The following is a 16780-nucleotide window of genomic DNA, read 5'->3' as shown; positions in this document are numbered from 1 at the left end:
AAACCCTCTCCCAGTAATAAGCTCCCCAACTGATGTGCTCATCTACTCGTAAAGGAAAAAAATACATCCAATTATATATACATATGTATATATATATATATATATATATATATATATATATATATAAGCCTCCCAGATATAAGGCCCCCTCCGAATGTATTGAAATAAATTCGATTTATTCTGACAAAATGAAGCTTAATTTAAAAACCGGAGAATAAAAAACATTTTGTCTCGCATTGTTATAGCTTGTTTCTAAGCCTTTTTCTATTTTGGTTACAAGTCCCCTTCGGATAGTAACCTCTCCACTTATGCTCCCTCATAAAACCCCTCTAAAAGCGTATGGTTACAGAGCCTTCTCATTCGCAGCCCCTGCTCTGTGAACGAATTTCCCTAGAATATAACGTGCGCAGATGTGTTAATCAATTTAAACGTTTAGTTAAATCTTATCTTTCTAACAAGGCTTTTAATTTATGATCATCCAAGAAACATATTTCCTACATTTTATTTTTATTTCATTTTATTCACATTTTTATTCGCCCTTCGGCCTCATGGGCTATTGACTCAGAGCCCATTCGGGCTTGAGGAACAATTATTCTAGTGAAATCCATCTAGTTGGTCAAAAATATCGAGTCAAAACAACTTTAGCTAACAAAACGCCATTCAGCCGCCTTTGTTTTGGTTTTCAAAGCCAGTGCTTTCCGCTACTAGTGGCCTTTAACATATAGCCTAGTAGCAGCTCAACCAAATCAGAACGCAGCATTGATTTTACTAATAACGGATAGCTTGATTTTAAATTTTTAAACAGTGCATTATTATTAATTATTTTTTTAAATCTTTTTTTGTAAAAATACTTGTTGTTGTAAAGCTCCATTAGACGGCAATGGAAGTATCGCTATAAAAGTAAATGTTATTATTATTATTATTATTATTATTATTATTATTATTACAAAGATGTACAAGCCCAGCGCTAATAAGCGGCAGATTACGGTATTTCCTAAACAAACTATGGTGCTGAGTCCGTAGGAAAAAGGAACAAACATATTTTGTGTTAAAAACTTCGCCAGTTGAGTTAGGCGTTTGTTGGACAATCTATGTGGAGAATTTGGAAGGGGATGGGTTGTTCCATACAGGTCCCTCTTTGACGCCAGAGATGACTCACTTGATCTGTTATCTTGTTAGACTGGGTCCTAGGCCTCAGCGTATAGTCGTATTACCGTGGTAACATTGAATCAATGATCAGATCCCTGGAGAGGCTTATGACCTTTCAGTGGCTTGGGAACCGGGACTCTATAGTAGGATTAAGGCCTCTCTCTGGCCTAGCCATAAGGAATAGAGGGTTATTATAATGACTTATATAGTAGCTTGGGGATTATGATTCCAGTTACCCGAAAAGGACAGAGGTCCTACTGTTGCCAACCGCCTTTTCTCTGTGATAGTTTACAATTTTTCGAGAGCACTTCATCCCCTAAACCTTCCTTCCCCTTATTTCATTGATTGAGAGCATTGATTGTTGAGTTTGGTTACTAAGAACTTTAGAATATTGTAAATCTCGGTCATTCTATAAATCCATTGAAATTTTTTAGTTCACTCCATTTGTTTTTCTGCCGCGTTGTAAGGTTACTGTAAACCGAGTGATTTTCTACTTGTTTTCTTTAGATTTCTTTGGTGTTATCTTAAGCAATTGTGCAGTGCTGAATCGTTGTAGAATTTTCTTTTTAACCTCCACAATTCGTAGATTTAGACGAATGCCAATCCCCAGATGCCTGTGGAGACAATCACGTTTGCAATAACACCGTTGGATCGTACAGGTGTGAATGTTTAAACGGATTTGTTGTTGATTCTGGTGCACAGGACCCACTGAATCCAGTTTGTGTCGGTAAGAAGTGGAGGATATCTGTAGGTAAAATTCTTTTATAAAGACATGAGAAAATAGGTCGAATTTTTGACACGAATTCCAAAGACACCTTGAGAAAATATCACAGCGGGAATGCACATCATGACCAGTCTTTGGGCTGCAGTAAATGACATTCTTACTCAAATAGCTTACGTAATCAACAACAAATTGATGTCAATGTCTTAAAACGAGTCGTACATAACAAATAACCACATTTCGATTAGTAAAATTAAAGCAAACTTTTTTGACCACGCTGAATTCTAAAAAGTTTCACAAGACTTTTTACTAAAACAGTAGTGTTAACATGTTAACATTTATTGATTGAGGAGGGCGTTTGAAATCAGGTCAAGCACTCAAATATAGAAACTGACAACAAACACAAGATGCAAACAAATTCTTGGTTATTTCTACAGATTTCGATGAGTGTCAAATCCCAAATGCTTGTGGAGTAAATTATGTTTGTAATAACACCATCGGATCATACAGATGTGAATGTTCAACTGGATTTGTTGCTAAATGCAGCACACAGAACCTACTCACTCCGGTTTGTGTTGGTAAGAATAAAAGAAACTGTGTTAAGAAAGTGCCTTAACCGCCGTTTAAAGAGTCCAAAGAACTAATGTTTTTAGTTTTAGTTCTCAATACAGAGGGCCAAGGAAAGACTGTGATTTTGTCTAGTTTGTTCACTATCTAATGGTGAAGCTATGCTACTCTTTTTTGGAAACTTGGTCAAGCGCCATTAATTATGTGGGAATTGATTAAGAGTCCCGATTTTACAGGTGGTCTGTAATTTTTTAGATTTTACGTATTTCTTGATGTAGATGGAGGCTGTAGATTTCATAAATCGGCTAAACTGATTGCGACCACCCCCTAAACAAGGCATGACACGAAAAGTTTTGATGGCTTCTCCTCATTTCATGAAGAATGCATGTTCTTTTTAACTTTTGTAGATTTAGATGAATGCCAGTCTCTAGATGCTTGTGGAGCCAATGATGTTTGTAATAACACCATTGGATCGTACAGGTGTGAATGTGCAAATGGATTTGTTGCTGATTCCGGTGCACAGGACCCATTGAATCCAGTTTGTATCGGTAAGGAGATGGGTAATCAAAAAATGGCAGAAAAAAAAGGACAGTTCGAAAGTTTACATCAGGATTCTTGCCCACATTCCAAAAAAGTCACAAAGTGGAATCTGTAGGTAGAGCGATTTTCGTATGACCTTGAAAAATGGTTTCCGTAAGTGTTCGTTATTTGTTTTTATCAAAACATGGCCTCTTCGTTTTCCCGCCAAAGAAAATCCTAATATGGAGAAGGCATTGTTCGATTGGCCAATCGTGTTGCTTAACCAACCAAAATCCACGCGCGTTTGTATCCGTTCGATAAACCAATCAATCGTTTGTTGTTCCTGTTTTGTTCGCGCGTTTTCATTCCAAGGTCATTCGAAAATCGCTCTATAAGCCGTGGAGTACTCAACCAAGTTTTATACGATGAGGCTCCGTCCCAAGGTCCAACTCCCTACCCTCTTACAGACCATTTTTGGCTTAAAAGGTACCCCTCAAGAATACCTTTTATTGACAAATGGTAACCCTTTCTCATACCTAGTTTAGATTTGCATCCCTATAACTGCTGTAAATGCACTGTCTTTAAAATATGAATAAATCTCATAAACCAGAACGACAATATTATTGATACTAGAGTGTCGGTAGTTACGCAAGTGAAGGATGTGGGGCACCTTGATACCATGAAGTAAGAATGTCGCTTGCGGCAAAACACTTTTCCCCAGCGATAGAACTTCGATTTCAAGTTTACGTACATTATTTTTTGCGATCGCGCATTTTGTAAATGAAATATATAAGAGGGGAGTGTAGAATAATTTTTGATCCTGGCAGCAGCTGTAACACTTTTCAAAACTGCTTAAGGGGTCACTCCCGAAACGTTCATCTGAAACTGAACTTAACACTTTTTACAAACGGTTTTTATCTTTACGTAAAACGTAGCACAGCATCCTCTTTTTTATTTACAGATGTTGATAAATGCCTGTCCTCGGATTCTTGTGGAGCCAATTCTGTTCGTAATAACACCGTTGGATCATACAGGTGTGAGTGTTTAACTGGATTATTTGTTGCTGACTGCAGTCCACAGAACCCGCCAAATCGAATTTGTGTTGACAAGAACTAACCAAATCCGAAACGTTAAGGCTATTAGTTCCTAATTAACTGTGGTGCTTCGTCAGTGGGAAAACGAAACACAGTTTGGTTTTATAACCTTTGTTAATAATACGCAACCGTTAATTCATTGATTCAAAAGAACGTACTAGCTTTTCATGAAATTTAACGGAAGAATGTGAGTTGTTTTGTTTCTTTTTTTATCTAGCAGTGGTTTCCGAGGTTAGTGCGAACAAGGTTGTCTAAAATGGGTTATTTTTATTCAAACCTGAGCTTAGATAACCCCGAGTTCATCGGTGCGAAATGTTATTTCAGATTTGAAAACTTAAGCAAATTCAGTTTAGTTCTTTTGCCTACAATTTGATGACTCTAGATGCCCGAAAAAGAATATAGAAATTTTTCTGAGAAAATGCTTTTAAACAAAAGAAAAAGAAACCCCAATTTAAATTTAATCGCCCTTCGAAGAACTGGGCCCTGGATTTCTACCGCTCTCCCTACTGCGTTAATGTAGGAAGAGACTGCAGTTTGCTTAACGGGAATGAAGGTCTGGAAAGAATAACAGCGACCTGTCACTAAATTGAGTACACATTTGCACAGTTCTACTTCTTCTAGCTCCGAGTAATCTGGTAGAGTACGTGCTTCTTTCGAGGCTGGGTCAAGATTTCCTACCACTAGTTGCAAGGTACTTCCTGGTAACTGACACTTCATAGCCGCACTCCATATCGGATTAACATAAACATAAATCATATACAGTAAAAACGAGTGTAAATCTGATATTTTGTCAAAGAGGTTTCTTAAATTAACTGGTGCTATCTCATTCTTGACTTTTTAAACCATTTTGGGCAACCTCGTTTGTACTAACCGCGGAAACCACTGCTAGATAAAATTACAAAAATAAATACAACTCACATTCTTCCGTTAAATTTCATGAAAAGCTAGCACGTAAATAGCTGGCTTTTGAATCAATGAATTAACAGTGGCATATTATTAACAAAGGTTATAAAACCAAACTGTGTGTTTCATTTTCCCACTGACGAAGCAAGTACAGTTACTTTTGGAACTAATCGGCTGAACGTTTCGGATTTGTTTAGTTCTTACCAACACAAACTCAATTTGGCGGGTTCTTTGGATTGCAGTCAGCGACAAATCTAGTTAAACATTCACATCTGTGTTATCCAACGGTGTTATTACAGACAGAATTGGCTCCACAAGAATTCGAGGACAGGCATTCATCAGCATCTGTAAATACAAGAGGATGCTGTGCTGCGTTTTATGTAAAGATAAAAAAAGTTTGTAAAAAGTGCCAAGTTCAGTTTCAGATGAACGTTTCGGGAGTGACCCCTTAATCAGTTGTGAATAGTGTTACAGCTGCTGCTAGGATCAAACGTTATGCTACACTCCCTTACTATATATTTCATTCACATAATGCGCGATCGCAAAAATTAATGTACGTAAACTTGAAATCGAAGTTCATATCGCTGGGGAAAAGTGTTTTGCCACCTGCGACATTCTTACGTTATGGTATCAAGATGGCCCACATCCTTCACTTGCGTGACTACCGACACTCTAGTATCATTGTCGTTCTGGTTTATGAGATTTATTCATATTTTAAAGACAGTGCATTTACCGCAGTTATTGATGGCTTCTCTTCATTTCATGAAGAATGCATGTTCTCTTTAACTTTTGTAGATTTAGATGAATGCCAGTCTCCAGATGCTTGTGGAGCCAATGGTGTTTGTAATAACACCATTGGATCGTACAGGTGTGAATGTGCAAATGGATTTGTTGCTGATTCCGGTGCACAGGACCCATTGAATCCAGTTTGTATTGGTAAGAAGATGGATAATCAAAAAAAGACAGAAAAAAGAGGACCGTTCGAGATAGAGATAGTGTTAGTTGTAATATTAAAGTTCATGAATTACTCATTTGATTGGTGAGCTGCACCTTGGCTCTGCGTAATAAGCTTCATCAAATTATCAATGTTAGTTTGCTTGACTGGTCGTGAAGTTTCATTCTTGCGAAAGAAGATAACGGCATTTTTTGCCCAACAAAATTTATAGCCATGTTGAGGTTTCAAGTAGTTGGCGCTAGACGAAGCTCCTGAAGCTTTGCTGTTTAGTGATCGTAAATTACAATACGTTCAAAAGTGATGTTTTCTGGTAGGCCAATTTCATGAGAGCTAATGTTGTGGGATGCCCTTCTGGAAACCATTACTCTCTCCTTAGCAAGAGGCCTAATGAACTTACAAATGATATAGGTTTGGGTTTGTTACTAGCACCACTCGCTCTTCCCTTAACGCGATAGGCGATGTCAATGTCATCTAACGTAATACCGTCGACACCCAGACAAGAGAATAGTTGAAGGCACAGTTTTGCCAGCTGTAGCTGGTAGCTGTACTATTGTAAAGCTTCCATAGCTTTGTATATTTCCTCGATTTTAACGGACAGACCTGACAGCTCTTCACCAAGTTTGGACAATTTTTGCCTGACAGTGGTGGGAAACTTCTCTAAATCATTGTATTCGTCACTAAGAAACTGCAAGCCGCTTTCAATTTCTGGCGACGAAAGACCGCCATCTTGTCACGTCCTGTCTGTTGACTCTTTCTTCTCCAGCGGCTTAATCAGGGCTTTAAAATTTTTGGTTAGCAAGGGAGTAGCCTGCGTATACACCTGGTGGCCCGGGCCTACAAATTTTTTGGTTTCATCACTCTATCGATTGTAATAAAATTATGCGTTATTGGGGTGAGCTAAAAAGCTTAAGAGGTCAAAGTGTTGGTGAGGTGGGACTAGTCATGCGTGCAGTTTTTAGGATATGTGGAAAAGAAAGCCAGACGGGCCTACAAAGAGTCGAAAAGCTGGCTACGCCCCTGGTTAGGGCCTCCAGTTTACTCTTCATGATGAGGCCAAGACTTCAAGACTGAATGGCAGATTTCGTCATCATCTTTGCCATTTTAGCGATAGTTATAGTGAGATTTTGCGGCTCGAAAATTTCGTGCTTGTTACCTGGAGCACTCACATGAACTTCATTGCCTCCATTGTATTTACGCACGAACATATTAGGCGTGTATGCATGTACTAATTACGCAACGGAAGAAATCCACCCTAACTTGGGAAAATACAGGTTCTTCGTCTCCATTTCTTCTTCTCCATTTTATTTCATGACGAGTGTTTATTGTTAACGTCTTGCCTTCAGTATTTACTCCCCTCTATTTCATGTAAAACTTTCTTTTTATATGGTAGATTTAGATGAGTGCCAGTCCCCAGACGCTTGTCAAGCCAGTCATGTCTGTAATAACACCGCCGGCTCGTACAGGTGTGAATGTTTGACTGGATTTGCGACTGATTCTGGTGTACAGGACCCACTGGATCCAGTTTGTATCGGTAAGATCTGCTTCTGCTGCTACGGCTAAGGCTACGATGTCGATCGATGACGACACTATCAGTATCACTACTATTTCCATCACCACCACCATTACCACCTAATATAGTGCTTGAGAGGCATATTTGTTTTTCAGGATCGAAGCCTTGATTTTGTCATTAACGAGTATTTTTTCTTTAACGTCAAGTTCCATAACGAATAAGGTTGCGTAAACCAAAATGAACTAGACGACCGTACCACAGCATTCTCCAGAAAAGAAAAATCAATAATCGGATCTTAGGAGTGAAAGTATCAGGGCATGTGTAAAATATGACTAGAATTTTAGTCTCTTAACTTTCGCACATATGAAGTGTTATGTCTCCAGGTAATTTATACACAAAAGCTTCTCCGCGTTTAATAGTCTTTTCTTTTTTTAACCTCTGCAGATGTCAATGAATGCCTGACTCCAGATGTTTGTCCAGCCAATTTTATCTGTTTTAACACCGTCGGATCATACAGATGTGTATGTACCGCTGGACCTGTTTCGGACTGCGGACCAGAGAACCCACTAAACCCAGTTTGTGAAGGTGGGAAGGAAATAAGAGCAGATTCAGCACATTCATCTAGGCCAGCAAACCTACGGCCGATTTTCAGTGATTTTTTCATTCACTTTTCCCTTCGATCGATCTTGTTTCACGACCGCCATCTTGTTAGGTGCAAAAAGAGATGTGCAATGCAAAACCAATTACTTTAACTTGGTTACTTCAGGCATGAAGGTAGAGCTACAAGAAAGTTGGGGGTAGGGGGTGGGGGTGGAGAGAAGGGGTAAAAACTGTCATCTTGCTCTTCTGCCAACCTCAACCCCTCTTACTACTGGATTTGGATTATCCTAACCCTCCCCCGTCCCACTACACCGAAAAATGGAGTAAAGAAAAGAAGCTTTATCGGAACACTCCCCCGCCCTTTTCGATGCCTGCCATACAGGCTGTTGTAGAACAATCCACTCTCCGGCTGTAACGAGGGATTTTGACTGACCAGTAATCTTTTTTCAGATTATGTCCGTTTTTCCGTTGTTGTTGCTTAAACTGTCACATTTTTATAAGTTTTCGTTGACTTTTGTGTAACACTTTACAGAATGGTGCGAAAATAATGCAGTGGGGCTGGCTAATGGTCTAATCAGGGACAACCAGTTGACAGCTTCTTCTGAAGCCGCTCAAGCAAAGAACGGTCGACTTAACTTCATAGCAGGATCATCATGGTGCGCTTCTACAAATGATAGCAATCCATATCTAGAGATTGACTTAGAGGCTGTTCATATCATCTGTGCTGTGTCCACTCAGGGGAACGCACAAGGGAGTCAGTGGGTGGAGACTTATTTCCTACAATCATCCACGGATGGGATGACTTGGACTGATTACGAAGAGGATGGGCAAATAAAAGTAAACTACTTTAAATAAACTGATAATAAATTATTTTTCTGCAGTTTCATCTCCGTTATTCTTCACCAACCTTAGCCAATCTAGCCAAGTGCGACTCGTGGAATTTTGCTGCGAAATTTGCTCCATGTGAGAAAGGTTCCGTGGGGAGAGTACTCCCCTATTATTTGCCATATACACTCTAGGTATAGGTACAGGTGTTTAAAATCGTTTTATTTCATCTCCAGGTTTTTCTTGGAAACTTCGACAATGGTACCACGTCAAAACGCCTGTTATTTTCTGTTATGGCTGCAAAATATCTGCGTTTCGTTGCCCATAGTTTCCATGGACGAGCTTGTATGAGAGTAGAGCTGTATGGTGCACGACAATTTATAGGTAATTCGTTTTGCCTTAGAATTTGCTAACATTACTTAATTCAAGTGTTCAAGGAGGTAGAAGGCTACCCAGCGAAAACTGCGATTTCTCCAAAAATTGCGAAAAATTGGAGAAATCGCGGAATTTGCAAAAATAAGTAAATTCAAGGTTCGAGGAGGTAGAAGGCTACCTCGCAAAAACTGCGATTTCTCCAAAAATGGCGAAAAAATTGGACTCTCTCAAGCGAGGGTCCACCACCTCAGGCTTGTTAGAGAATGGCACTCTCCTGCAGCGATGGCAACCCATTCGCTCTCAGCCCAGTGGTGCGGCACAGCTGTGCCGTGACGTCATCAAGCCCGATCTATCGTCAACAGAGAGAGAAAACACCCCTGTTAGACATCGGCACACAATCTGCATAAAGGCTGTCCAGAATGCTCTCACGGTGGACTGGGATGTAGACTCATCCCTACAAAAGGTTCTGAACCAACTTCAGGTCGAGCCTGTCGCTCGGCCCATCGACGCGGAAACGGGAAGAAGTTTTTTCTGAATCAGGCGTGGGAGCCGCCCTTCAGAGAGTATCGGCCAAACCGGCCAAAACGAACCCTGCAAGTGGGGTGAAAAGATTTCATCCCTTTCACTCCATGCACTATGATGAAGAAGAAGCCGAAGCGGCGCCAACAATGTGGATGGATCTGTTGGAAGGGCGCGTGGAGCCCGAACCTCCGAACCGGTACGACACCCTGATTGCAGAATTCGCCGGAGAGGTCGAAGAAGATAGGGGAAGAATATGCAAAAAATGTTTTTTTTTCGGCATGTGAACGAAGATTTGACCACAAAGCATTGTGAAATGAAAACCCATGAAAATCCTGTGAATGTATTCATGGCATATTCATAGGATTTTCAGATGTTTGTCATGTATCTTTCATGGTTTTATCTCCCTGGTTTTTCATGGGTTTTATAACATGAAAAATCCATTAAAAAGGCCATAAAAACCCCCTTAATACTTTGCGTTTCAGGGTTCATGAATACTCTTAACTTTCGATCCAGTCCATGAAAAAACCATCAAAAGACCATTAAAGTTTGGTGGTGACTTTAAGGGGTTCTTAATGATGGTGAAAATCTCACGAATTAAACAGCATAAGTTCAAGGTAAATTTCGTGGGTTTTCCATGGCATTACAAGGAATTCAGGAATTCAGGTTTCCCCCTGAATTTGTAATTATCAATGGTCCATGAAAATATTCTAAGCGAGTTCATGGACTTTTCATGGCATTGTAATGACTCGTGTAAAATGTATGTATCTTTTGCTATATTTCCAAATTTAAATAAAGTTGAAAGTTGAAGTTGAAGTTAAAAAAGTCGTTTCATGGGGGAAAGAAAGCATGCACCCTGAATTAAAATTATAAATTTATCTAAAGGGCACTGCATGTCTGGCATGTTTAAACAGGGTACATCCTCTTTTGAGCTCTTGTCATGGTTTTTTTCCATGACCCTGTCCAGTTTTCCATGACCTTAAGTTTAGCTGTTATAACTTTCGAAAATTTTCATTGTTTAGGGTAGTTTTTGAAATAACTCAGTTCAACAGTCACAACCAAAATATGTCCACCAAAATATGTACCGTTCATGAAGATAAAAGGTACAGGTCGTTGGAAATTGCGGTCGTTCGCCATGAACTTGACAGTTTCATTATGTAGTTGACAATCAAAATGCGAACTTTGGAACAGAGTTGTAAATTTCACGCCGAACTTCATTGCATGGGAATTTGCGAAGTCTTTTGCGACGGAAGTTCATGCTATTCGGTATACAGCTGTGACTGTAGCTAGTTTTTGGGAAATTTTTTTAATGAATCCATTCACAGTGTTGATTTATATTAATAACACTGCTGGTAGTTTTCCACAGTACTATGATATCATAATGTTTATATATATATATATATATGTTTTCATATAGATAAGTTCTATTTGGCATCAATGCCTTTCCACAAGACAGATTAATCGGCTTTAAAATTATTATCAAATGGTTATTAAATTCAAAACTATCTTTATTCTGGCATCTGAAATCGGTTTCTATTCTTGATACAGTGGAACCTCGATATAACGAAGGGTAAAAGAACTGGCACAATGTGTTCGCCATACCGAGGTTTCATTATAGTGAGGTTCTCTTTCATAAATTTTGCTGTTACTGGGGTAAAGAAAATCGTTCGTTATACCGAGGACTTCCGTTACATAGAGGTTGGTTATATCGAGGTTCCACTATATAAGCTTACTTATTAGCTGTGGTGCAGTAGAGTCCTGGCATTATGGTAACCATGCATTGGTTGTATGAAAAACCACTCGTTTACCTCATCAGGTTTTGGTTGAAAATAAATGAACTGAAAACTATAACGTTTCTACTTGTAGTTGACATTGCGTCTAAAGAAATTTAATAAATTATTTTGCCTTTAAACATACATTTACATGTAAGCTTATAGGGTCTTGACAAGCCGGTGTTTGCCTGAATATTAAGCTTATGTATTCATGTAGGATTCCATTGACCGTTTGCAACAAACACTACAGAAAAAAAGGAACCAATAAATGGTATTTCATTGCATTACCCCGTAACGTTTGCTGTTCACATCGGTAAGATTTAACTCAAATCTCCAGCTTTATCATTGGTAGGTGTCGAAAGTTACCATCAGATGACGCAAGTAACAACGAATAACGATCAGCGGGAGCATACTGTAACAATTACTACCGGTGTATCAAGCTGGATAACAAAAAGACAAAATGAAGAGAACACGCCAAGATTGCAGTTCAACAACAACTCTGTAATTCATGAAAACGAGGCTAGCACGTTTCTTGACAGCTGCTCGCATTCCTAAAGGGATCACACGTCGCTCTCAACGGAATATCAAACCATCAGTAACTGCAAGTTCGTCCCTGACGCTGAAATAAGGAGTGACGAGGAGTGGTAGTGATGACTGGTCTGCTGGCCAACCCCCTTGTGTTATGCGTTTCAGCTGTTGTAGGTAGATATCTTCTCCGGCGTATCGGCGGATCTCATGAATCTTCTCTTCAGGCATGACCAGGAAGGAAAGGGCATTAATGGTTTCGAACTCTTCTTGTCAGCCATCAGAGAGTCTTGGCAGGTGAGCTCTGCTAAGCGTGTGTGCTAGATACATCTCTTTGCCATTTAGGTAACTCACTTCGATGTTATAGGCCAGGGCACGCATAAGCATTCCCTGTAAGCGTTTGGAAGCTCTGTCCAAGGACTTTTTCGTGATGCTCTCCAGCTGTTTATGATCTGAGTACACATTCACGGGGCGACCAAATGTGTATTGGTGCCACTTCTCCCGGGGCGAATACGATCGCAAGCATTTCCTTCTCAATGGTTGCATATCTGGTTTCTGCTCCACTTAACGCCCGGCTAGCATATGCTAGTGGCTGGCCGTCTTGGAGGAGAGCGACTCCTAGTCCCTGGCCACTAGCATCACACTGGATGGTTAAGCCTTTACATGGATCAAAGTAGGCTAGTGCTGGTGCCTGTGTCAGCAGGCGCTTCATCTCTGCTAATGCTTTCTCGTGTACAGCATCCTACATCCACTCAGAGGTCGTTAGGCCAGCGATCAGCGACGATGATGGCCGCGTCTTTTGAAGCTCTGTTTGTGTTTTAATGAATAACAAAGCTATAATATTTAAAGGGTCATAATTAGTTTCACTATAATGTGTCCTTCTCCGTTGTAATTTTTTTCTTGCTAACATTATGTACTCGTAGTTTAAACAACCTTATAATAATTATTATTGTACAACTGATGTATTACCCATGGGATGGAGTAAAAATGAATTGCAAAAATACAAAATACTCAGAGGTTGGGAGAGCTAGGTTATAGATTGGATGCATCACATTAGACAGGTTCGGAACAAATTTAGACAGGTAATTCACAGCTCCTCTAAGTCTTTCCACTGTTGCTTTGTCTTGTGGCGGCGACATGATTTGGATTGCTTCAACTTTAGAGGGGTCTGGCTTAATCACACGAAAAAATTTTGTACCAGTATGCGTTATCATCAACTATTAAATTGACTAAGTTTAAGATCGGGCAAGAGCTATGACGAATTAATAAATGTGTGCAACATTTCTCTAGGTATTAATGTCTCCTTTTGTGCTAGTGCGACTTTGGGCATTTTCATGGGTTTTTTAATTGTGCATTCATGGGAATTTCATGAGCGATTAGAAATTTCGTGACCCATAAAATCAGCCATGCTTGGCTCTAACAGCCTTTTCAGGGGTCATGAAATGTACCAGTTTAAAATATATGTGACTTTCAAGACCTATAAAAATTCATATTCATGGCTTTGTAAACTTCTCATGGTTCATGAAAATAACCAGTTAAGAATTTCTTTAAATTTCATGACTCAAGTTAACACCATGAAATCTGAAATCCCCGTTTTCATGGCCATGGTTCAAGGGTTTTTCAACACATTTTGTGGGATTTTCATGAAAAAAAGAGATTCATACTGAAGGCATTCCAGCAGATGGAAAAAAACTGTAAGAAACAGTTTTGTCATCAAACACATCCATGACTATCACCTTCGGAACATCGAAATGGAGGACACAATGGCTTATTATCAAAAGCCGAAGAAGCCCCTGGTTTGAACGGCAGCCAGAAGCGACGCGATGGCTGAAAGAACAGGAAGAAAACCGTCTCCAGGGCAAAAACATAGATCGCCCCGACGCAAAATGGCGGCTCGAATAGCACCTCATAGCAGAGGTGAAAATCATCGCGGACCCGGAAGCACCACTGCACGTCGGAGCGGGGCGTTTGCCCAATTGACGTCGAAACAAGAAGGGGATGTTGTCGCTGGATACGTACGCAGACGATTTATGTATTTTTAGATGTATTGCGGTCCATCGAGGAGCGCATTGTATTTATAACACACGACAAACTCGTGAGCTCGTCGCAAGCGTTTTCAACAATGCATTGTACCCAAGCACAATGTTGGGCGCGATACTCTGCGGCAAGGAGGTCATCGTGCATCAGCCGCAAACGTTAGGGAACGCCGGAAAGTTCATCTAAGTTCTGAATGGAGACAGATAGTTTGGCTTTGCCGAGGTGGACATCGAGGGGCCCAGAGAGCTGTGGATGAAGTTCGAGGAAATGACGCCGTTATTTTCAACAAACCCACCGCAAGCGAGGCGGTTCCACAGCACATAAAAGACTACTTGGCGTGCAGCAAGTGCAAGCCTATGCATGACCTATGCTCTTTTAGCCCTGCTACTAATCCTGTTGTGTGCACTGATGCTGAACTTATGTGTTGCAAAAAAGTTTCACGTGGTTCATGAAGAAAATCAATAGGAGAACAGGCGCAGGGGCAATCAAAATCCAGAGGAGGCTTTGTTGGCGGAGGTGTTGAAGCTGATGGGCAACAGCTCATGTGGCAAGCTGATCGAAGCCTTGGAAAGGTAGACGACCATGAAGTACACAACAAGCGAGAGCGTCTTGAGGAAGGAGCTGCGCTCGGTGTGGTCTCGAGATTTGGGGGAGATTGTCGACATGTACAAAATCGAGTGGAAGTCGACAAACCCTTCCAGGTGGGGATAAAAAGTCTGCCAGATGGCCAAGCTCCGGGTCCTGCCGTTTTACTATGACTGCCTGGAGAAGTTCCTCGACAGGCGCGATTTCCAGTTAATCCAGATTGACACCGACAGCCTGTACTTCGGGCTGTCGTGTGATTCGATGGAAGAGGCGGTGAGTCCCACGATGGTGGAAGAGTTCCGAGCAAGCAAAAAAAGAATGGCTGGCGTGGGACAAATGGAGTGAGCGAAAACCGGGGCTGTTCAAGCTGGAGTTCGAGGGCACATGCGGAATTGCTCTGTGCAGCATGTGTTATTTTATGGAGGATGAGAATGGAAAAGGCGAAATTGTCCTCAGAAGGGGACCTTAAAGCGCCAAAACAAAGTGAACTGGGCGCAGTACAAAGACGCACTGGAAGGACGGCTGGACACCGCCACTAACAGAGGAAAGAGAATGAATGGAAGGGTGATGTGCACCTATGGGAAAAAGAAGCTGGGGCTTAGAGCCTACTATGACAAATGATGGGTGCTGCCAAACGGCATCCACATGGAGCAGATAGAATATCATCTTTAAAGCGGGGACGGCAGCTTGGTGTCGGCAGGGACGACAAGAAGTTCCTTGCGAACGAAGCCACGCTTGGACCGTGGTGCAAATAATACAAAATAGATTCATTGGGTTTGGTGACGGTTTTTTCGATGTGATATACTTTCAAGACCAGATCGGATCCGTGGCTCTTTTCCTTCCGCCTTAAAGCTCGCCGGGTTGGTAAAGAAAGTGCACAAGCGCGGCGGAGGAGAGCCATTATTCGCGCAGGCTAACAGGTCTGTGCTAGGGAGTAGAGGGTTTGGAATAAACAGCTTATTGTTTGATGGCCGCGGCAAGTTTCTTTCAGATCAATCTTGTGACTTCGCCGTTCAGAGCCGAGACCACAGCAGCAAGCCGAACGAGCCATTCGGAAGATCTTTGGCCCTCAGGAAGCAGCATTTCGACAGCTTACTGGTGCCCGAACAGGGATTCAGCAAGGGTGCCGTTGAATCTTTCTACGATCGCCTGGTCCCGTTGAATCTTTGTGCGCCCACAGTGAATGTTTCCATCTCTTTGGTGACAGCACCCATGAACTCACGTCCCGGGTCCACTACTCGGTGAACTGCGTTTGGCGTCGACACATCGAATTTGGGGCTAGGAGAAACATTTGCTAAAGAGCTTGTCATATCAGCCAATTATTTGCGGAATCTTCGAAGCTTTTTGCGGCGGCGGCAAGCTTTTTTGATGGCGGCAATGCCTTCCCAATAGCCTTGAAGGCTGTAGTAAATTTTCGAAAGCTTGGCGTCCATTTCTATATTAAACATATGAAAAAAAAATAGAAATGGAGAGTCAGTGGGACACGCTGCCGCCAAAAATGCAAGAAAAAATCTTGTTTTACAAAGAACTGAAGGAAAGAGACAATTTGTCAATAGTCATCAATGAAAGGCGAGGAAGTTTCTGGAAAACTGTCCAGAAATTGGCCCACGGAATGGCAAAAAAAAAAAAAAAACTTTATGACGTCTTGGACACCCGGGTCAAGATGGAAATCGTCATGGCTGAGCTGGAATACGGGAACTTGGGTTTTTGCCCGAAACTGGTTTCGAGCGTCAAAAAGAGATTTAAAGAAGAATTAGCAAAAATGGACAAGATCGAAAAAATCCGTTTCGAGATAGAATTTGCAGAGCATTGGGTATTCGCATGGTAACCACAAGAAATGAAAGGCAGCGTATCCAAGCGCGAGAGCGCCGCCGCCGAGAAAAATCAACTCGCCTTGTTTCTGCAGCAAAATGGGTTGGTAGAAGTAGAGAACTTTGGTTCACTGGGCGCCGTGAGCGGCTCATCTTGATGCATCCGCTTGTGGAGCTTGAAGACGTAGTCGGGTGGCATCCGTCAAAGGCCGAGGCAGAGTGCAAAGAAAGTCATTTTTACAGCTTAACATTCGGGCAAGTTGAATCTAACATTTACTAGCCCAAACAACATTTCAACTAGCCCAAAAAACGT

The 16780-nt window shown here is 41.2% G+C and overlaps 1 protein-coding gene across 1 annotated transcript; it reads left to right on the top strand.

The window, feature by feature from the left end:
- Positions 1–1150: 1150 nt before the first annotated feature.
- LOC140944655 (uncharacterized) lies at positions 1151–14829 on the top strand. The gene is made up of 11 exons (XM_073393773.1): positions 1151–1199; positions 1736–1876; positions 2308–2448; positions 2845–2985; positions 5749–5889; positions 7299–7439; positions 7863–8003; positions 8551–8855; positions 9080–9227; positions 9759–9936; positions 14526–14829. Exons 1-11 carry the CDS (start codon positions 1151–1153, stop codon positions 14827–14829), a joined length of 1830 nt encoding a protein of 609 aa, XP_073249874.1.
- The last annotated feature ends 1951 nt before the right edge of the window (positions 14830–16780 follow it).

Source organism: Porites lutea, chromosome 7, assembly GCF_958299795.1.
Source record: "Porites lutea chromosome 7, jaPorLute2.1, whole genome shotgun sequence".
Taxonomy (NCBI): Eukaryota; Metazoa; Cnidaria; class Anthozoa; order Scleractinia; family Poritidae; genus Porites; species Porites lutea.
The sequence above is the reverse complement of the archived record's forward strand: the minus strand, read 5'-3'. Positions and strand labels throughout refer to the sequence as shown.